The sequence below is a fragment of the Triturus cristatus genome, chromosome 6 (assembly GCF_964204655.1).
Source record: "Triturus cristatus chromosome 6, aTriCri1.1, whole genome shotgun sequence".
Lineage (NCBI taxonomy): Eukaryota > Metazoa > Chordata > Amphibia > Caudata > Salamandridae > Triturus > Triturus cristatus.
Window position 1 is genome coordinate 1,594,778,937 of NC_140589.1, and position 23,779 is coordinate 1,594,802,715.

Here is a 23,779-nt window from a genome sequence, read left to right on the forward strand (position 1 = left end):
CAAGGAATACCTAAAGACACTCTCGCCTAGCAGAAAAGTTCGAAACACTGCGGACACAGACTAAGAAGAAATATGATAGCCATGACTGTACATGCTGCCTCATTTGGAGCAGCGCGAGACATCTGGAGGATATCTGGAGAGGGGATCTTAACACATACTTCGACCCAGGGATGGATCGATCGGCGGATACAGAGAGGCGTGGGAAACAGGCAGCCAAGGTGATCAGGGGCGTGATGGAGGAATATGGCCTGGTGGATGCCTGGAAATTAAGACACCTTACACAGAAGGAAGGCACATTTGTGTCTTCTGTTCACAGCACGTGGTTCATATTGAACTACTTGCTCACGTCTACGGAGGTGTGCCAGTGGATAAAGGAGGTTCGGCACTTACCCAAAATGCTATTGGACCATGCACTGGTACTTTTGAGACTGAAGATGCAGAGTGTGACCCCTGCGTCTTTCACTTAGTGCTTTCGCCCGGCAGCATTATTAGATGCAGCCTTTAAAGAAGAGCTACGTAGTGCGATAATTGAATACTTTGTTTTAAATACAGGCTCTGTTTATAGCAAGTGCATTCTGTGGGAAGCTTTTAGAGTCACAATACGTGGTAAATGTATTAGCACACAGACAGGTACTAAAAACCATACGGACACAGCTAAAAACACTGAGGATAAACTAAATGCCCTGGAGAGAGAGTACGAACGGCAACCGACAGCGGGGACCCTGGCTTCTATTAGGGAACAGCTGACAGAATTTGAGATGCTAGCAGAACAAGAGGCACAATTTCTGACTAAGAGACACATTGCACAGGCATATGGTGAAGGTGGGAGACCGGGACATAGCCTCCCAAAAAAACTGCAATCCCACAGGGGCATAGATTCTGTGGTCCAATTAGTGGATCCTGCAACAATATGGCCAATAGGTGAGGAGCTACGGCCGGGAGCTCTCGGCCAGGGATTGCCGTTATGGCTCAAATCCCCAATTTTCCACCCCTCCTGGTCTATTTTACTCAACAGGTGGTCGCTCTTATACAGCGGTCTCCGTCTCTCCTTTTTCTCCCGTTTCAGGACTCTTGAACGTCGGATGAAATCAGGATCACTACTTGAACCGGCGGAGTCGAGCAACATCGCTGATGCCCAGTGGAGCTGAATTGACAGCTATAGGGGAGATTGGATCCGGCACACCGCCATGGCCGTCACCTACCCAGCCGGACACCAGACATAGGTCTCGTCGTTTCTCTGCTGGTTGTCTCCTTCCTCCCTGTCCTCCGACAAATCGTTGATGGTCGGCTGTCGAAGGAACCAGTCACGGCTGTGTTTATCCGTCGTGGAGTTCCCTGGACGGCTGGTTAGGAGCTGGGACGAGGTTCACCCCTCTAGATCCTCCCCCGGCCTTTCCGGGCGCGACTGCAGCTTCTTGCCCTACTGCCTGCACTCCAGCTTTGCCTCCTGTTGGACATCTGGGACCCGCAAGTCCTTTCCAGGTACGGGGGTGCAGTGGTGGTGAGCTTTCACGGCACTGCGGTTCGACACCCCCCCCCCCCCCCCCCAGGAGTACGCTGCTGCCTCCCTTTCTTCAAGACTGCTCCCAACTCCCAGCAGACTTCCCCGGACCTTCGACGTGCGGATCGTCAACACCGATGCCCCCGCGGTCCAGAGGCTGTGTATGCATACGGTCGACATTCTACAGCCTTCCGCCATCCTTTCGCTATGTGGCTGCATCCCCCCAACAACTCTACTCAATTGAAGTCAGCTCTCTTGTTTTTTGGGTTTTTTTTTACTTTTGTGCATCCCGCCATTTTGGTGATGGTTTCCGTCGATACCCACGACTGGATACGCCATCTTGCTGTCCTTTGTCCGTTCCTTCTTCCTGCTGGATTCCTCCTGGTGACCCTCGAACATTTTCCTTTTTTTTGCTGGACTGCCTTTACTCCATCTGACCCTCAGGTTTCCCTTCTCTCCTCTCACCCATCTCAGACTCCTATTCTTGTCCACCTTTACCTTCTCTGCCCCTTATGTTTTGCCATTTACTTTGTAATCACTGTATAACTAATGTTTCAATTATTGTACCTTGCAATTCGCTGTTCCATATGTAAACCGCTCTGAAACCTCAGGGTCTAGCCAGTGCTATATAAAACTCACCAAATAAATAAATAAAGTGGATGACGAGGACACCGCACACTACTCTAATGCAGACATATTAGAGACGTTCCAAAAATTCTATGCAAAACTATATGAGGCAAAGCCCTCGGCATCGCAGAACGAGTTGGAGCAATACTTGGGAGAGGTGGCATTGGCATAGCTTTCACCAGGCCAGAGAGAATACTTAGCACAACCAGTGACAGTAGACAAAGTTAAAGATGCTATTCGCGCTCTACCGAATAGTAAGGCCACCGGCATAGATGGTATTACTGGGGAATTCTATAAGGAACATATTGATTTGAAAGCCCCACAGCTCCATGCAGCATTTGAGGAGACATATCTCAGGTGCATACTACCTCCATCATTGTGGGAGGCAATGACAGTGGCATTGCTAATACCAGATAAGGCCCCAGAAAGGTGCGAGTCCTACAGGCCATTGCCTTTACTTATTACAGATACCAAGATTTTGGGCAAAGTAATTGCGATGCGCCTACAACCCCTAGTACTCCAATTGGTGCTGCTTGACCAGTCAGGCTTCGTACCTGCTAGATCAACTACATATACACTCTGTTGATCACGCTAGCATGGGCGGGAAAGAACCTGAGAATTAGCTGGGAGGTTCTCACCCTACCGTACAGAGATGAAGGGTTTTTCACCCCAGAGTTTAAACTGTACTATCTGTGTGCAGAGGCACAACGCATGAGTTCATACCACATGTGGCGATCAAACATGATGATGCTGCCCCGGTACCACTCAAGGCTATTTTACCGCATAAACGTAGTGAGATTCATTGCACTGAAATAAACACCCTACATACAACGTCTCTGGCATGGCATGGATTAGCTAGGCGAGCAGAGAAGGGATTGATCTTTAACCAGGCGATGCCTCTCTTACAGCACCCAGACATAACAGTGACACAGGAAAATAGATTGCTCCGGTGGCTGCGGAAGGCAGGCCTGCATACTATGGGGGATTTGTATAAGAATGGTAGCTTTCTGACATTGACAAATGCAAAGGCATCGCGGGATAACACCCCAATATCGGCCTTTCTCTATTACTGCCTCCGAGCAGCTGTAAGAGCGCATAATCCATATTTTCCCGGAGAAGCTCCTACCCTCATAGCACTACAGGTGCTGATCACTAGAACGCCACATCAGAACCTCATCACCATAATATATGCTGCTGCACAGAAAGACGCAACACCGGCTGGCGGGAAGGCAAGAGTGAAATGGAACACAGGATTGGTACTGTCTATAGGGGTAGAAGATTGGAAATATTGCTGTGAACAATTAGCTACATTGACATCAAATTGTAATTTATGAATAATATAGTTTACATTTCAAATGTACTATATCCCTAGGCAACTGTATAAATATGGGCTAAGGGGTTAATCTAACTGTTCAGATGTGGAGCCCTGGAGGCAGATTTTATGCATCTGGCATGGGGCTGCCCGCGGGTAAAGCAATTCTGGGTGCGAGTCACAAAAACTTTTTCTGAAATGGTTAAAATGCGAGTGATGTGTGAACCGACTATTTGCCTGCTGGAATTACTAAAAGACTTCAGGGCACTGAAGAACAAGTTACTTACCTTCGGTAACGCTTTTTCTGGTGGATACAGTATCTGCCTGTGGATTCCTCACCTTGTGAATATCCCCTGCGCCAGCAACATTCGGAAACTTTTGTAGCTCTCCACGCCGACGAGGACGAGGTCACAGAAGCACAGCTCCGCACACGGCTCCACTGACGTCACTGGATCCATAAGAGGACCTCGTCGGCGTGATGTCAGTTCCGCCCTTTTTTCTGTGCCTTCGAGGCACACAGACGGACCGACAACAATATATATACAGTATACACAGTACATAATATACAAACCAACACACACAGTGTGAAGACAATGCAGAAAAGCAAAAGAAATAACACACTTCCTTTGTCAGTAAAAAATAGATTTGACACATCACTATTGTAGGTATACAAGGGTGGACAACGGAGAGGCGGGTGGGTCAGTGAGGAATCCACAGGCAGATACTGTATCCACCAGAAAAAGCGTTACCGAAGGTAAGTAACTTGTTCTTCTGATGGATACATCTGCCAGTTGATTCCTCACCTTGTGAAAAGATTCCCACAGCAGTCCCACTCCCGGAGGAGGGTGTCCACCCTTCTATACCAGAAAGTCCTGAAGGACGGAACGAGCAAAGTGACCGTCCCTCCTCACCTCGGAATCCAAGCAGTAATGCTTCGCGAAAGTGTGGAGGGAGGCCCAAGTTGCTGCCCTACAAATGTCCTCCACAGAAACACCTCTAGATAAGGCAGATGTAGAAGACTTTGCCCTGGTAGAATGAGCCCTTATACCCTCTGGAGGTTCCTTAACGGCCAAAGAGTAACATATCTTGATGCACAAGACAATCCATCTGGAAAGGGTGCACTTGTGCACCGCTATGCTTTCCTGCAGCCAACAAAGCCCACAAAGAGCTGGTCGTCCACTCGAAAGTCCTAAGTCCTATCGAAGTAAAAGCTCACCGCCCTCTTAGGGTCCAAGCGGTGAAGCCGCTTCTCCTCCTTGGAAGGGTGAGGGGGAGGATAGAAGGTAGGAAGGGTAATGGACTGCCCCAGATGGAAAGGAGTTACCACCTTAGGCAGAAAAGCAGCCCTGGTCCTGAGTACCATTCTTTCAGCATGAATGGTCAAAAACGGGGGTTTTGAACTCAGAGCTTGAAGCTCACTTACCCTCCTTGCCGAGGTAATGGCAATGAGAAAAACTGTTTTGAAAGACAATAGCCTTAAGGGACACTTGAGCAAGGGCTCAAAGGGAGAAACCATCAAGTAAGTTAAGACAAGATTTAAGTCCCATTGAGGCACAATAAATGGAGAGGGTGGAAATTTGTTGGTCAAGTCCTTAATGAACCGTAATACAATAGGTGACTTAAACAAGGACGGCTGATCCGGCAACCTCAGGAATGTCGCCAAAGCCGATAAATAACCCTTCACAGTAGCTACAGCAAAGCCCTGCTGAGCAAGAGAGAGAGCAAACTGAAGGATGTTGGATAAACGAGCCCTCAAAGGGTCAATAGACTTCTCTCCGCACCAAAGGACAAATTTAGACCACCTATAGGAATAGATAAGACTTGGTGGGATGACGTCTGGTAGACAAAATTACATCTTCCACGTCAGGCGGGTGAGGAAAAGAATTCAGGTTGCCCCGTTCAATCTCCAGGCATGAAGGTGTAAGCTTTGGAGGTGGGGGTGTACAACCTGCTCTTCCGACTGCGAGAGGAGGTCTGCCCTGAGAGGGAGACAGAGCGGAGGGCACGAGGAGAGGTGGAGAAGATCTGTATACCACACCCTTCTTGGCCACTTCGGAGCGATCAATATGACTTGGGCCCGGTCTTGGCAAACTTTCCTCAGAACCAGAGGAATCAAGGGTATGGGAGGAAACGCGTAAAGGAGATGCGAGTCCCATCTCAACTGAAACGCATCCCCCAAAGCTCCCTGCATCGGATACTGGAGACTGCAGAATGACGGGCAGTGAGCATTCTCGTGAGTGGCAAATAGGTCCACCCGAGGAATTCCCCACGTCCTAAAGACGTGACGAACCACCTCCGGATGGAACCTCCACTCATGGTCGGCAGAGAACTGCCGACTAGGACTGTCTGCAAGCACGTTCAGAACTCCGGCCAGATGATTTACCATCAGAAATCTGATGATCCTGAACCCAGGACCAGAAACGCAGAGCCTCTCTGCTGAGACAATGCGAAAATGCGACCCCGCTCCTCCATGCTTGTTGACATACCACATCGTGGAAGTGTTGTCCGTCAGGACTTGAACCGACTGACCGCGTAGGGAAGGGAGGAAAGCCTTGAGTGCCCAACGTATTGCTCGCAACTCCAAAAGGTTGATGTGAAGCAACCTTTCCTCTGGAGACCAAAGACCTTTGATCTCCAGATCCCCCAGATGCGCACCCAACCCTAAAGTGGATGCATCCGTTATTACTGTGGCCACAGATGGAGGTAGATGGAAGGGCTTTCCTTGAGACAGATTGCCCTCCACACTCCACCAAGACAGATCCGCTGCAGCTTCTCTGGAGATCCTCACAGACTCCCTGAAATCTCCTTTGTGCTGATACCACTGCCTGCGGAGGCACCACTGGAGCGCCCTCATGTGCCAGCGTGCATGGTTGACGAACAAAATGCAGGAGGCAAACAGACCGAGCAGACGAAGGACCTTCAGGACTGGAATGACCGCGCCATTGTAAAACAAAGGCATAATTTCCTGTATGTCGAGAATCCTTTGTTGAGGTGGGAATGCTCGACACACAGTAGTGTCCAGTACCGCCCCTATGAACAGGTTGCGCTGAGAGGGCACCAGGTGAGATTTGGGCACGTTTATCGAGAAACCCAATTGGTACAACAGCTGAGTTGTAACCTGCAGATGATGACACCTTCTCTGGCGACTCCGCTTTGATCAGCCAGTCGTCCAGATAGGGGAAGACTGTAATCCCCGACCATCTAAAATGGGCTGCCACCATTGCCATCACCTTGGTGAAGACTCGAGGTGCAGTAGTAAGACCAAACGGGAGGACAGCAAACTGATAATGTTGCGACCCTACCATAAAACGGAGATACTTCCTGTGCGACTTCAGGATGGGGATGTGGAAACACGCATCCTGCAAGTCGATCGACACCATCCAGTCCTCTTTTTGCAGCGCTTGAAGAACCTGCTCAAGGGTGAGCATCTTGAACTTCTCCTGCTACAGAATTAAGGTTCAAGATCCTGAGGTCCAGGATTGGACGCAGCCTGCCATCCTTCTTCGGAATCAGGAAATACCGGGAGTAGCATCTCTGACAGGTTTCTTGCTCTGGAACCACCTCTATCGCACCTTTTTTTAGCAATGAAAGGACTTCCTCCTGCAGGAGAAGAAGGTGGTCCTCCGATCAAGCACCTTGGCAAGGAGGGTAATTCGGAGGGAATTCCCGAAAGGGAAGAGCATACCCATTCTCTACAAGATCTAGAACCCAACGGTCTGTAGTGACCGATTCCCAATCTTGTAGAAAATGGGTAAGCCGACCCACCACAGGACCAGCATGATCCAGAATGGTGGATGTAGGGCTGCTTTGCAGTGGTAGGAGGGAGGGAAGAAGAGGAGGAGGAGGAGGAGAGCTGACTACCTCGAGCACGACCTCTGTTCCTGCCCCTGTAGCTCTTATACAGGGTATTTTGCTGCTGCTGAGGCTGCCTGTAGGTCCGAAAGGACGACCTCCCAAAACCTCTGTACCTCCTATAAGAGGAACCTCTAGGCTGTGCCTGCAGGCCCAGAGACTTGGCCGTGGCTTTGCTGTCCTTGAACCTTTCCAAGGCTGCATCCGCCTTTTTCCCGAACAATCCAGAACCATCAAAAGGCAGGTCCAGAAGCGTTGCCTGCACATCAGGGGAGAACGCTGAAGATTTAAGCCAAGCACTCCTTGTGGCGACCGTGGAGCCCATGATCCGGGCAACAGAGTCCGCAGTGTCCAAGCCGTTCTGGATAACCTGACGTACAGCCGCCTGAGTGTCCGACAGGACTTCATTAAAATTCTGCCTGTCCTCCTCAGATAACTTAGGAGCCAGCTGTTTAGTAGAATCCATGAGAGCGTGGATATAACAGCCCAAGAGACAGATGAATTTGTTGACTTTAAGGCCATACTAGCCAAGGAGAACACCTTCTTGGCCGAGCTTATTCGAGTCCCTATCACTAGGAACCTGTGGAAAGGCTCCAGAAGACTTCTTTGAGCAGGCAGCCTGAACCACCAGACTTTCAGGAGAAGGATGGGAAGTAAGAAAGTCAGGGTCTCCTGGAGACGCCCTGTACCTTCTAGCAACAGACTTAGATACTGCCGGAGCCAAAAAGGGCTTACGCCAAACCTCCATGACTGGCTCAGTGATGGCATCATTAAATGGCAGTAAAGGCTCTACCATGGTGGAGGGAGAATGCAGAACCTCAGTCAGGATGTTGGGTTTAAACTCAGCAGTAGGGAGCTGTAAGTCCAAAAGCTCTGCTGCTTTCCTTATGACCGTGTGGTAAGGAGCCACATCTTTAGAGGGAGCATCAGTAGGAGGAGTAAGCTCCCATTCCGGTGACAAATCAAGGCCACTTGCTTCTTTAAGTTCCTCAAACAAGTCATCTGACTCCATGAGCTCACCCTCTTCCATTTCTTCCACCAGGTACCTTTGCTCCTCTAAAATTCTCTGTGCTTCTCGCCTGGATCTAACCCTCAGAACCGGCGTCGGCGGCGCTGCACACGACTCAGACGGAGCCGGAGCCAAACACGGATCCAGGTCGAGCTGGAGCCGGAGAAGATGGGAGTGGCGTCGACGTCCTCGGCGCCGGGAAATGCCAAGACGGCGTCGCTGGAAAGAATGGTATAAATGGAGCCTGAGGGACCCCCAGATTAAAGGCCATGGGAGCCATGGGACCCGAAGGCGCTCCAGAGGGGTACATCGCTCTCGAAAAGATGCCATACATAGCATTTAAATAATGCGATGGGTCTTGCCCCGGGACAGGAAAGGGGGGGGGGGGGAGGCTCAGATTGAGGCATTACTGGACTCGGGCCAATTGGCACCGACGGTGGAGCCAATGGAGCCGAAGACTCATCAGGAGCCGGAGCCTCTTCCACCGGAGCCGGAGAATGTGTCGGCGTTGGTGATGGAGCCGGAGCCGGACAGCGCTCCGGAGAAGCCGCAGGCGAAGTCGGGCAAACAGGAGAAGCCGGATTTGACACAGAAGGAGAGGGAGACACATAGTCCTTACGACGTCGAGGAGCAGGTTAAGTCATCTCGGAGCCGTCTCCTTATCCGAACAGCACCGAGAGCCGTGCCTCCTCTTCTTTTTATGTTTCTTCGACTTCAAAGCATGACCCGACGTCGACTTCGAGCCTGACCTCAACCTGGACCTCGATCTTGAGTGCCTTCGACCTCTCTTCTCCTTCCTCATTTTCGCTATAAATAGCTTAGCTTCTCTTTCTTTTAAGGCCTTTGGATTCATCTTGCGGCAGATGGAGCATCCCTCAACATCATGATCCGACGACAGGCACCAGACACAATCCTCGTGTGGATCCGTAATGGACATGTGTTTACCACACTCTCTGCACGGCTTGAATCCTGACTTCTTCGTTGACATCTTGAAAAATAAACAAGAAGAAAGCAGAAACACCAACAGAAACACAAAGTAACCAGTAAAGCTACGGAGAGTCCCAGAAAACGGTTAGCGTCGACGGCGCGGAAAAAAGGGAACTGACGGCATCACGCCAACGAGGTCCTCTTATGGATCCAGTGACGTCAACGGAGCTGCGTGCGGTGCCGTGCTTCTATGACGTCGTCCTCGTCGGCGTGGAGAGCTACAAAAGTTTCCGAATGTTGCTGGCGCAGGGGATATTCACAAGGTGAGGAACCCACTGGCAGATGTATCCATCAGAATAAGAAATGACTGTCTGTGAGCTCATTACTTGCAAAACGTAGAGCGGCACTGCATTGGGGATGTAAATCCAAGCCAACAAAGGTGGCATGGTTGGCCGATATGGCACATTGCAAGAAACAACTTGAACTATATGCTGAGGAACAGCCACTTACCGCTAGACCAAAGGAGTATGGGACCACTGATGGCTTATTTGCAATCAAGCAGTGGAAATGGCGGGTAATGAAGAAGGTAGTAAAGTGACAGCAGACAAAATATGTAAGCTGTCTAACAACATTAACTGCACTAAATGTGTGTGCTATCTAACGTGAGGCATATATATATTCCCACTGATTTCTGTTTTGCTATCTGGAGAAAGAGGAGGAAAACTAAGAAGTGAATGTGGACACACTTTGTAATAGCAAGGATATTGTGTGGGTATTGTTGGTATATGTTATATGTTAATTGTATGTATATTTTGTACATTAAGCTATATTAAAAAAGTAAATACAAAAATATATTTATGCACCTCATACCGATAATTCGCTTTCTGGTCCCAATAAACGACTATTCTTACAGGCTGGTTCAACGCCTGTGGGTAATTGGAGAACACTTTTGCTTATTCCCAAGTGGAGTTTGAAGGTTTCAATGCTAGATGTAGCAGCATTCCACAAGACACTGCTCGATCACATTGACACATTCTTCCAGAAAAATTCGGGAACTTCCTCCTCTTCCTCTCTGACAGAATGGGAAACTTTTAAAGTCATTACGAGGGCGTTATGCATAAAAACCACAGAGGGCTTTTGTAGAGTTTTCACTTGGGACATTCTAAAAGCCAAAGCATTCCTATTGGGGCTCAAACAGGTTGTGATTCAGTCACCTGATAAAATAAATGATCTGCGGGAGGCGCGCACAACCTACTCTGACACAGTAGAATTGCTTCATTGACATAACTATGCCATTTTCTGGCCTGGAGCCCATAACGAAGAAGACGCATCTAGTCACCTACTGGCAAGACTTGTTAACCCCTGCCCGACCGATTTCACTAGCTTACCATCACTTTCCGAGCTGGAGGCACGGCTCACACCCAGCCGACCGTTAATACTGGCTTTTGTCTATATAGTACAATGACTTATATGTCACCCCATCACCACTATCCAACAATTTATTTGGTCATTTTTTTTTGCTCATCTCCTCCTTCCCAGTTTATAGCAGGTGGCCTGACCGTACAATTTGCCCCCATCCTGGCACCCAAAGGAGCAACATGATACAATGCCATTTAGTCCATAGGTGTGTTTCCCCGACTCTTGTTGCTGCAGTCAATCTCTACTATACTGAAGCCACATAAAGAACCAAAAGACCTGGTGTTGTACTGCCCAGTATCAATCTTAAACACGGACTATAAGATCTTAACTAAATTACTTGCATGTCTCCTATTATTGGAACTGCCAGGTATAATTCATGAAGACCAGGCAGGTTTGTACTGGGACACAACACCTCTAAACTTACAAAGACACTGGCATATTAAGAATGAGTCAGCAACTCAATTCTCCAATGCAGTCTGTATTGAATTGGATCTAGAGAAAGCCTCTGACTCCCTACACTGGGTCTATATGTATAAAGTTCTACTTTTTTCGGTATAGACCCCTACTGGAGGAAATGGATTCAAATGTTATACACATCCCCTATGGCTCAGGTAAAGACCCGGAAATGCATCTCAGATTTGTGGCTCACGTGCAGAGGCACCCGAAAGGGTTGCCCCCTTTCACAGTTGCTGTTTGCCATGGAATCCTTGGCAGCCTGTCTATGCCTACTTGGGGAATGCCAATCCAGGGCATTACTCATGCAGTTTTCTTATACAAAGATGACCTCCTTTTATATGCCTGTGATACAGACATTGACTTATCCGAGTTCCCAGATGTCTTCTCTGAATTTCCGTCCCTATCAGGCTTCTGGGTGAACTGGACTAAATCCAGGATTTTTCCTCTACAGCAAATAGGAAGACCTCCTCTCCATTCACTGTTGGACCCTAGGGTGAATACGGTTAAAACCGGTTATGTTACGGTATTTAGGTATCAACACTTTCCATACCCACATAGAGTGGGGCGACTGAAACCTAGGCAAAGCGATACAAATGCTCCGGAATCAAATCGCTTTCTGGTCATCTTACTCCAATTCTTTTATTACTTCATTAACCTTCCTCTTCTTATCCCAAGGTTCTCCTTTAAAAAAAATTGGATTCATCTTTGATAACATTGCTACGTGACAAGGCTCTAGAAGGTGAACTTTAGGGACTGTCTCTTGAACTATCTCCTATTCTCCTCCACTCGTCTGGATTCTCAGGCTACCGGTCTACTTCACATAGCAGTTGCCTGCCTGCCCAGGACTAACAGACTGACTGGTACAGCATCAATCTTTGCTCCTGCCAACCCCCTGCTAAGCCTACCTACTACGGTAGGACTCTTGAAACTGGGGCGCCTCTGACTCTAGCATGGTGCTGGACTCTACCTCCGGAGACCTATTAAATTATGGGAAGATAATGGCCTTTCAAAAGTAAGCAGTGTGTTGCAAACTCACAGCCAGACAATTTCTCACATATGAACATATTATACACTCCTTTTCCACTCTTTTTCATACCCAACAACAAATATCCTCAACACACGAAGTATACCAAACACTTCATATAGCAGGTACTTGGTAAAAATTGGTAAGGGGTATTTCTGCAACAGACTGACAGATCTCGGGTACTTCTCAGAACCAAATAGGAGACTGAACTGGCTAGACCATTTCATTAAACAAAAAATGGGTAAAGGTATTGGAATACCCTGAAAGTATCCAGAGGGGCCATGTGAGAAGCTGGCCTGGTATATCCTGTCCACTACTTATAGTGGGGCACCTTGTACCAGTCCAAACAACCCCTTATTGATGGTAGGTTAAAGACAACCTGTATTGAAAGCTATCCTAGTGGTAGCTATGGAGAGTAGCCCTTCAGGTTAAGTCTTGAAGGAATGTAAAGCAACTTGTTTTACCAGTCTATAATCTCTTGAATGACCAAATGAAAGGAAACCACACCAGGTATATATATAAAATATATGTATTTATTTCTAAACACACCCCACTAAGTCTCTTTATGAGGCTAGAGGTCTAAACACATAAGTTACACCTCAAATAGTACAGTAAAATAGCACAAATACACGTTAGGCCCTAGGGGCGAGCCAAACCATATACTAAAATAGTGGTATAAGAACCACAACTTGACTAGACACAAGGCCTAGAGCCTGCAGAATCGCTGGAACCCCAAGAAACGACCCAAGGTAGTGACACAGGGAACCCACGGGGGCCGTGTTCAGTGTGAGAACACAACGGCGAGCTCCCGTAAGCTTCTATGGGGAAAGTCGCAGTTAGATTTTTTAAAGATTAGGGACACTTAGAAATGAGTCAGGACCAAACCCTTTTGGACTTAGGAAGTTCTAGGGTCAACACCCATGGGAGCACCGGAGTATTCGAGTTACCTCACCCAGGGAAGCCGGGTGCATAGGTGTCAAATGGTGTCGGGTCGCGTCGTCGTTTTCAATGGGAGCTGTCAAAGGAATGCTGCTGCCGGGAAGATGCGTAGTCTGGATCGAAGTCAAGAAGAACCTGAAAGCAGATGGGACAGAGTCTGGGTCACTAGCCAGTGACCAGGAGCACGATAGGCGAATGCCCACCGATGTCGGGTGATTTCAGGTGAAAAAGGTGAAGCTTGACTCTTCAGCCACGAGGACCAGGAGGCGTAGAGGACGACCAGGAGCTGGATTCGAGCTGTCCCACGAAGGATGTCGAGTGCTGCAGCGTCGGTGCCCGGATTGGACACAACAAGCCTTGGCAACAGCAACCCACGCAGAAAGGAGAAAGATGCTTCGGTGCAGACCAGCCAGGTCTGAGAGACTCACCACTTGGTAGGGAGTCAGGGCACGTCTGGAGCAACCAGGGAAGCCCAAGGAAAATCAAAGTTACCTTCACAGGGACCCACCAGTTGACGGACCAGGGATTGCAAAGGGACCTCGAGAGGAATCCCAAAATGGAGGCCCACGGGTCACTCGGGGTGACTAGGCCGACAATCTTCGGTGGATTCTCTCCTCGAGGTGGGGGCTACAAGTAACAAGTAAAGGACTTCCAGGGACGTCGAGAAGTCAATGCACTTGCAAAAGTGCACTGTGACCAGGAGTTCCGGTTCCACGTTACTCACGAGTGCTGCGGTTCTCAGCTTTGCTGGGGACTCAGGAGGGCCTCTGAGGAGTCTGGAAATCCTCTTCCTGTGTTGCAAAGTCTTCGACGTCCGGTGGGAGCTTCGGGGATGCAGACAGGCAATTGTTTCATTGGTGCCTGCCAAGCAGGGGAGTCACTCCTTGACCCCAAGGGAGATTTGTTCAGTCCTCTAGTCTTTAGTAGAGTGTCAAAGTTTCAGGATTCAGCTTCAGAGTTTCATCCAGGGATATCTAAAGTCCTGTTGCCAGAGGTTCCTTACTTATACCCAAGGAAGGAGTTGGACTAACTCTAGGGACCCACCTATGGGAGGGTTTGGAAAGAGGGGTGGCTACACCAATTTCCTTTGTCCAGTTTCGCACCAGAGCAGGGGCTGGAAGCCCCTGAACCGGTTTGAGCTGAACTATGCACAGGGACACCAAATGTGCCCCCAGTGCATGACTCAAAGCACTCAGAGTGCTCCCACCCAGCCCCAATACACATAAGCCTGTCTGGGAGTTGGTTACACCACCCTGTGACAGGAAACCTATTGTCCAGGCCTCCCTTGCCAGAGTTTCGGTCAGCAGCAGGAGGCCAGACCCGTGTCTGTGGCTGCAGCATCCATTTTGTGATGCCAGGGTACCGGGTATACCGATGCTGTCATGTCTCTCCCTCTAGAAGGGTGGGATCATATTCTCACATCAGGAATTGATGTGGGGGTATGATTCCAAGGTGTATGACACCAAACCCAACATGTTTCCATGCAGCCAGTCCTAAGTTAGCAATAGCCATATAATGCACTTAAGAGTATATGGTTAGGCTGCACTACTGACAACCCCGGAGAAGAGATTTCGAAGGTTGCAGAGGGGCTCAGCTCATGCCTGGACACCCTCTCACATATAACCAAGCACCCTGCCTTCTGGATTGATAAGACCTGGCGTAGGGGTGACTGATAGGTTTCTATGTGCAGTGATAGGTGAGATATAGTGAACCTATATCTCAGTAAGGGGTGCATGCACCACCTTATCCAGGCTGTAGTAGCAGACCTGTGGTGTCATTTTGGAGAGTTTTCCAGGGGTGGCATAATACATGCTTCAGCCCCTGGTAGGCCCCTGGGGTACCTATACCCTAGGTACATAGTATACCATATACTAGGGACTTATAAGGGCTCCTCAGAATCCAATCTGTGATGTACCTAGTGTACATGGAATCAATTTAGAGCAGAAGCAGCTAGGCTGGGGTCCTGAATAGCAGGGCCCCAGCCAGACTAAAATCGAAAAACAGTGAAACACCAGCAAAAAGTGGGGGTAACCATGTGAAGCAGACCCTACTCTCCTACAGGCCCGATTTAAATTAATTCAATTTAATATTCTAAACCAAGTCTAGCTCACCCCGACCCAGATCAATAAAATATTCCCTGGCTCAGGCGCAGAGTTCCCCCCCCATGTTCTCTCCTGGATGCAGGTCTTCTCCATATGGTAAGGTCAAGCCCTTTTTTATTGACCTATTGGTCTTGAATATTACAATTATTGTCCAACACAACTTACTTTCCCATGCTTAATTCTCCTAATAGGGTGTTTTGGAACTGTTTCCTCGCCCCCACATGGAGAGGCCTGCACTAAGGATTCTAGCTCTAGCCCTACTTTTGGCAATACTCTGGAATCATCCATCTGCCCCCTCCTAGGCATCCTGGGCATGACCTGTGGCCTCATGGAGCCAAGCGGAGAGCAACTTACTTCATAAACAAGAGCGAGCGGGTCCTGAGAAAATATGTTATTGCCCAGACATGGAAAAGTTCAAATGAGACAAAATATCTACCCACCATGATACACCCCCTGACTAACATGTACATATTTGCGCACACACAAAGTAGATTGGTCTAGACCTCCATTGGACGAGTTGGGGCCAAGACGCTGTGTGGGTCCCTGCTAAATATTGTAAAGATTATGCACCTTATATTGATGTATCCTTGGACTGAGCGTGAACACAGACAGAAAGGAAGGGAGTGGGTGGGGAGGGTTTGCTATCAAGTTTAAATGTGTATTTAATCTGTTAGCGTTTAGGAAGAAAATTGTACATGGAGACCATTATGATGTTATTTTTCACGCCTTCTACCGATGCAAAGATCCATACAACTATGCATAAGAGCACACAGAAGGCCAACGTAGAATGGAATAGAATCCATTTAAAGAAGGCTGACTGCTACTACTACATCTGGCAGAAGTGACAGCATGAGCAGATTGAGGGCAAGTGGAGGTTAATACATTTTACGGAGAGCAGTGCACTCAAAGCAGAGTGAAGGAGCAGAGAGATGCAGACTGATGGAGACATAATAATCCTGCACACTGTGTATTGCAAAGTTGGGACGTTAGCACCTATGTGCATGTATGACATTTCTTTAGCATGAACCCAGAAGAGTCAAGTCTGCAACTCATTCCTAAACTGGGGCAAGTATTGTGGCAGTCCTGATAGCTACAGGATGTTATTCCGGAGTCCCGGGGGCATTAGCAGTCACAGGATACAATTCTTCCTTTTAACACGGTGAGATAGAAATGCTCCTTTTGTGGAACATACACAAGAAAAGGGAGTAAAGCAGTCGAAGGGAGCTGAAACAGACAAGCAAGCCACTGACGAGTAAGTGACAGACCCAAAACCAACTGTGGGTATGTATTGGATATAAATGAAGGCTTAATTTACTCATATGATGTTATACTGTTATCTACCCAATACAATAATTAAACAAAATAGAAAATGAACGAGTTAGAGAAAAGAGAAGGCCTCAATGGCAAAAAGGAGCAAAAAACAATCTAAAAGGTTACAAAATGCGATAATATTGGAAGATGGTTGATCAAAGAAAGAAAACTGGAAGCTAGGAGAAAATAAATGTTGAAATAACACAAACATAGGTTGCATAAAACTCTGGTACCAAAAATCAAGTTTAAAGGCAACCACTTAACCTAATAAAATAAAAAAAAAAGAAGCAAACCAAGATGCATTATAGAAAAATATCAGTAACTATTTGAAACATCACATCAGCACACCAGCTTCTCCAAATCGAAAATGTCCACTTATTTTACCCTTAACTGTTATTCATAGCAAAAGGCAACAGACATATTTATATTTTTCTTTCCTATGGAAGTTCCACTAGGACATACCCTTTTCAAAGAGGTGCCAAAAACAAGAATGTAGTAAATAGGTCACAAGGGTAAATCAAAATGATTTGAAATGGTTGCCCTTTACCTCTTCAATTGCATCTATCTGGTCATCTTCATCATCGCTGCTGTTACTTGTGGAATCGTCATTTGAAACGCTGTCTCCCTCAAGAGCTTTTAAATCCTCTGTATCAATGATGCCGAGAAACTCATTCTCTTCCATGTCCCTTACTGTTCCAATTTCCTCATCAGAAGACGTATCTCCTGCCCCATCTATTTGGATAATGTCAAATGTATTCTGACCATGCATCTTTCCTCCAACAGAAGGAACCTAAGTAGACACAACAGAATATTCGGAGAGTCGTGATTACTTTTACAAAATCAATCGAGTACCTGTGACATTTCACCATCTATGTGAACACAAATATACATGTATTCCCTGACACAAAGATATCAAATTAAAGCCTGAGTTATGGTTTTAGCCGATACCCATAAAATCAATAAAATTCAGCAGTTTGGTTCTTGGCTAAAACCAAAACTTGCTTCGCTCAATTGCATTTTGAATGACACCATACAACATCATTGAGGAAATCATAACTGACCAGTTGATTGCAATATTTCTGGAACAGCACTTACATGTGTGTTTGAATCATATCTTGAGCCACCAGTCAAATGTCATCAAAAGTGACATAGATGGCATAACGTATGCCCTCAATCATATCACTGCTGATATCAATGCTCGTTGCTAGACTGTTTAAAAAATTTTTTTTTCAAAGAATTGTAATTATTAATCATTAGATCGAGGTTCTGCTCTGCTTTTTTGAGGTGACAAATACATTTTGAGAGCCAGTATGTTACAACTGGGGTTTACTTGATTTATCTGTCTTAACTGCATATTAAGGTTGAAATTCTATGTCAGGACCGGAGGCGAGGATTATGCTTTACTTTCTCCACTTTAACAAGCAGCCATTTTAAAGAACTGGTAAAACTAACATTCCCATGAACCATAGGGAACGGAATAGAGTTTTGAACAGTAGAGTTATAAGTCCATGTACCGAGTGTCCACGGGAATCCACCAATCACAGGGTCTCCGACACCTCATAGTCCTCGGTCAGCCTCTACTCCCCTCTTTCTTCGCTGCTTGCAGCCAGATAAGTGCCTTCCTTTTCTCTTAGAGCATGTTTTATATTTTTCTTGGGTTTGAATCTGTTATTGAAACTGTTTATGGTACTGTTATCTATCACAGATAGTTGGATGGTAATTTCGTTCTCCTGACTGTATATTGGCATAATTATCCTGTGGTATTGCCTTCACTGTTGTGTCACTGAGATTTTCACTGACACAGGCGTTCGCACGAACGCTCTAGCGGTTCTTCCCTTTCACCGCTGCGCGTTTGTCTGAAGGTCTTTTCTTCGGTTTGTTCCTGACTGACTTTGTTTTTCCAAGGGCACCCACTACTGGAGCAGCTTGTTTACGGCCGTGGGAGCTTCATCTCCCTAATGGCCGCTACTGGTGCTGGCTTGCGGTCCGCTCCTCCGGCCGCTAGGGGGAGCCTGTGTGCCCTCGTCCCGCAGCACGCGCTCTAACGGCATTTTGCGCATTCCATAGCCGACGAGCATCGCCGCAGTGGAGCCTTGATCTGCCTCTTACGCCCACTTGGTCTGTACTCTGCCATTAGGCAGGAATTTCTGTTTTGTGCACGCCCCTTCTCACGCCCGTATTACTGGGTCAGTAGTCTGCCATTAGGCAGCTGGGATTGCTTTCAAGGGGTCAGTATTACACCTTTTTCTCTACGCTCCTAGGGAGTCTGTTACGTGGAATTTTAGGATTCCAGAGGCCCATTTCTGAGGGGGACTACCCGTTAATACTCTCCTTGCACCTGGGCTGTTGGGTCCTGGGCTATTGCCCTAGTTAAACGCAAGCTCTGCTTGCCCAAAGTGTAGGCTGACACCCAGCCCCCATATCTAGCCTACCGGTCTCTTGAATTGCCCACTTACCAGGTGACGGGTTTATTCTGCCTGGTGTCATGGATTCCTATCTGGAAGCTTACCAGGATGATCAGTGGGAGGAGGAGCCCCTTAATGCCCTACCTTGGGATGATTCCTTCTACGACGCAGCGGACAATTCCATCCACACTGCGGTCGCGAAGGAAATGGCGCCGTTAGAGGATCGCCTGACTCGTAAAATTGATAAGGCTTGTGAGCTTTTGGCCAAAGCTGCACAGTTTGCGCCAAACCCTACACCAGGGGATGCCATGACTGATGCTCAGCCACCACCTTCTAAGCGGCCCAAGACTCGGGTGTTGACGATGATGCTTTCATTTGCCTTAAGAAGGCATTCCTGGCCAGTTCTCAGCCTCCTACAACCCCTGCTGTAGCAATACCGGCAGATGATCAGGACGGTGTGGATGGTCAAGGGGATGCAGATGATGACGCCGGCGCTTCTCGCCCATGGCGCCCTGCTCGCCCGACCCCGTCTCTGGTGACCAAAGCCTATATGCCAATATGTTAGACCCTGATTACATCCTACACCCTCGGTCATCGGACTGGGCCCCTTCAGAAAAGGTAGCCCAATATGTGGCCAGCCGTAATCGGTGACCTTTGGAGCAGAGGGCTCTTAACTGCCTCCGGGCGGAGTGCCCTCGCCCATCACTGGAGGGGAAAGTAGCGGCCACCCCAGATATAGATCCCCGCATGGCCACCTTCTAACAGAAGTTTGTGAAAGATCCTTAAAAGGGTATAGACCGGTCTTGGCGGATGCATTGGGCCCTGCCACTAAACTGTTGGACAAGGCAGAGGAGGCAAAATCCTCAGGTTCCCTTATTTCCCCTGATCACCTCTACTCTTGGGCGCATAGGGTTGTGGTTTTCCTCGGAAATGCTAACTGCGCCCTGTCTACTGAGCGGCGGAGGTCCCTCCTCATTAAGAATGACCCCAAGCTTGGGCAACTCGCCGACTCTGAAGCGGGCCCGGTCGCCCAGAGCGGCCTGTCTGGGGAACCTTTCATCAGGGAGTTGGGGCGGTTTGTCAACACGTTTACGTCGTTAGACAAAGCCCAGTCTTTGATTAAGAGAGTGTTTCACCCTCGGGTTTTCCACGGGGCCCGGACGAGGTAGGGACGCTCGTCCGGCCACCCTTATAACAACAGGGGACAAAGCTCCAACCAAGGCCGTTACCAAGACCAAGCGAGATTTGAGAACTTCTACCCAACAAGAGGCCGACCTGGCAAAGGTCGAGGCGGCAGAGGCAGTGGAGCCTCCAACTCTTCCGGTGAGTGTTCTCCCTTCTTTCTGTCTAAGAGTGGGGGGCGTCTGGTTAGTTTTTTCCCGGCTTGGACTTCCATCACAGGGGATGCCTGGGTGTTGCAGACGGTACAGGTGTTCCACATCGAGTTCCAAGGGAATCCGTTGCAGACAGTCCGCCCGAGGCCCCTCTGTTTTTCGACGGCAGACGCCACTTTGGTAGATCTCGAGGTGAGCTCCCTCTTAGAAAAAAGGGGCTATCGCGGAAACCTGCCCACATCCCAGAGGGTTTATCAGCAACCTCTTCCTGGTGGACAAGTCAGATGGGGGCCAACGGCCTGTAATCAATCTTCGGGAATTCAACGAGTGGCTTTTGTATCGCCACTTCAAGATGGAAGGGATCCATCTTCTCCGCGATATTTTTCGTCCCAACGAATGGATGGCACGTCTTGACCTCAAAGACGCCTACTTGGCAATTCCCATTTTTCCGCCTCACAGGCGTTTCCTTCAGTTTTTTGGAAGGGACAAGGCCTTCGAGTTCACCACTCTTCCGTTCGGCCTGTCGTCCGGCCGGTCATGGAGCGCCTTCGGGTATCGGGAGTTCGCCTCATCGTCTACCTCGACGATATCCTGATGGCACAGTGCCCCAGAACCTTGGCGGCTCAGCTCCAGTCAGCGGTAAACCTTCTGCAAGGTTTGGGATTCGTGATCAACTAAACAAAATCTACCTTGGTGCCTGCGCAGGTCATCTTTTTGGGTTTCCTGATCGACTCGGCAGCATCCTCCCTTAGCTTTCCCTCCTGCAAACTGACGAAGATTCGTCACGAGATTCGGAGGACTCTGACTCAATCACAAACCTCCCTCAGACAATTGGCGTGCATGGTCGGCCTGCTCTCTGCATCCATCAAAGCCATCTTCCCGGGCCCCTTGCACTACCGGGCCCTCCAGCACCTCAAGGCAATGCATCTTCGCCATGGCCTTTCTTACTCGCAAAAAGTTCCGCTGTCCGAGGATGCTAGGGAAGAACTTCGGTGCTGACTTGCCAACATGGAGGCTTGGAACGGGAGAGCGATCTTTGGATCCACGCCGGACATTGTTATCGAATCCGACGCCAGCAGATCCGGCTGGGGCGTGAGGTGTGGAGAGTTCACCACGGGCAGTGTGTGGTCTTCTCGAGAACAACAGCATCATATCAACTGTCTGGAGCTCTTAGCGGGCTCTTTTGCGATCCTGTGCTGGACCAGAGACTCGATTCGATCCTGTGTCCTCCTCAAGATGGACAACGTATCGGCGGTCCGCTACATAAACCATCTGGGCGGCACGAGATCGAAGGCCCTCTCGGACTTAGCGGCGCACCTTTGGCAATACTGCCTGGACCACCAGGTCTCTGTCACAGCGGAGTACCTTCCCGGACAGGAAAATCAGGTGGCAGACTTCCACTCTTGCCATCTTCACGATGGGAGTCTTTGGAAGCTGCACCCAGGGGTGTTCTCGGATCTTCAGAGCGTCTGGGGCCCCTTCTCGGCGGATCTGTTCGCCTCCCGCCTCGATCACCAGCTTCCCCGCTTCCTCAGCTGGAAACCGGATCCCTTGGCAGAAAAGACGGATGCATTTCTGCAGGACTGGCGGAACGAAGCAGGCTACATCTTTCCCCCGTTCGCCATGATAACAAGAGTCTCAGCCCAAGTTTGCCGACAAGGAGCGACCTTGGTGCTGGGCACCCCAGTTTGGAGGTCGCATGTGTGGTTTCCAGTTCTGCTGGAACTTTCTTGGGATTCTCCAATCCCACTCCACGGCTTTCCAGCCCTCCTGCTCAATCCGGACAAGGATCCTCACCCGCTCATTCTGCAGGGCTTCCTGGCCTTGATGGCATGGAGGATTATCGGGGACGTTGAGCGGTCCCAGGCCTTTCGGGAGCAGCTGAGAAATTCATGTCCAAGGCCTGGGCCATCAGTACAACTAAGCGGTATCGGTCCACTTGGAGAAGGTGGTACCGTTGGTGTTTGCGACGGGGTTTCAATCCTGTGGCAACGGATGTGACTGTCGTTCTAAATTTTCTGGCTGGCCTGGCGGAAGAAGGTTTCGCTTATCGCACGGTCAATACCTTTTGTATGGCGATCTCGGCAGGACATGCCATGGTGGACGTCTCCCCAGTGGGGAAGCATCCTCTGGTTTGTAGGTTGTTACGAGGCATTCGCCTTTCCTTACCACCGGAACCGAGGTACGCTGCCCTTTGTGATGTAAATCAAGTCCTGAACTTGTTCCTGTCCTGGCAGCGAATAGATTCCTTTCCCACAAGGAGCTTTCGGCGAAGTAAGCCATGCACCTTTGCCTGGTCTCCTGCAGGCGAGTGTCGGGCGCTGGACATGTCTGGGAGAATTTTTTCCCCTTTGGGGGTTACGTTCACAATCCATAGGCTGACTATATCAGGCACGAGGACTATTTCCTACCCTGCCTTCCCAGATTCTCCTAAGCTGTGTGTGGTAGCTTGCCTGAAGGCGTATGAGGAAATGTCGGAGGAATTCCACCCTCCGGGTGAGCGGCAGCTGCTTATTGCCTGTAAGAAGCCTCACAAAGCTGTTTCTTCCCCAACAATAGCCCACTGGTGATGCAAGAAGCGGGCATCGACCTCCAGGTTTCTGGCACCTACTCGGCTAGAGGGGCAATGGCCTCGAAAGCGTTTACCCTGGGAGCTCGTCTGGAAGACATTCTGAATGCTGCAGATTGGTCTTCAGACTCTACTTTCAAGCGGTTTTATTTCAAACTGGTGATTGATATGACTCACTTGGTGGTGAGTAAACTTTAAACAAGCATAATCCTCGCCCCCGGTCCTGACATATAATGAAAAAATTTCTAGCTAGCGTTAACGGAAAGTTACAATTCTATTAAGGACTCGGAGGCGAGGATTATTCCACCCAGGGTACACCTATGTGTAACTGCCCACCCTTGTATCAGGGTAAGTAAAGTGAATCATACTTGGTTTTGTACCAGTTGTAGTTTGTGCTGTAATTTACCTTTGTCATTCCCCCTATAGGGCTAATCCTTAGCCACGGCGGTTGCATAATTATATTTCTTACTTCCTGCAGGGGACTCCAACAAACAGGATTCCTGAGGGGTTCAGGCTCGCTGTTCAAGAGCATCAAAAGAGGGGGAGTAGAGGCTGACAGAGGACTATGAGATGTCGGAGGCCCTGTGATTGGTGGATTCCCGTGGACACTCTACTGTACATGGACTTCTTACTCTACTGTTCAAAACTGTATTCCATTCCCTATGGTTCATGGGAAGGTTAGTTTTACCAGTTCTTTAAAATGGCTCCTTGTTAATACAGTGGAGAAAGTAAAGCACAATCCTCGCCTCCGAGTTCTTAATAGAATTGAAACTTTCCGTTACGCTAGCTAGGGCATTTTTCATTCTACTTTGGTTTTTGAAGATTTTTTTTGGTTTTGTTTTTAAAGGCAGCATAATCATTTTGATTAAATATGAAGAATCATTTAGAATAATGTTTGTTTTAGCTTTTAGATGGCTATGCTATTGTGAAATAGAGCGGGATTCCCTCTTTCTAAATCTCAGTGGTTGCAGATTTTGGTTGTTTTTTACCTT

At 48.6% G+C, this 23,779-nt stretch overlaps 1 protein-coding gene across 1 annotated transcript in view; it reads right to left on the minus strand.

The window, feature by feature from the left end:
- Nucleotides 1-23,779, minus strand: part of GTF2A1L (general transcription factor IIA subunit 1 like) — a 693,354-nt gene that overhangs the window by 101,875 nt on the left and 567,700 nt on the right. The window contains exon 7 of the mRNA XM_085609369.1: nucleotides 17,027-17,269. Coding sequence (XP_085465495.1) covers nucleotides 17,027-17,269 — 243 coding nt within the window. The remainder of the gene's footprint in view (nucleotides 1-17,026; nucleotides 17,270-23,779) is intronic.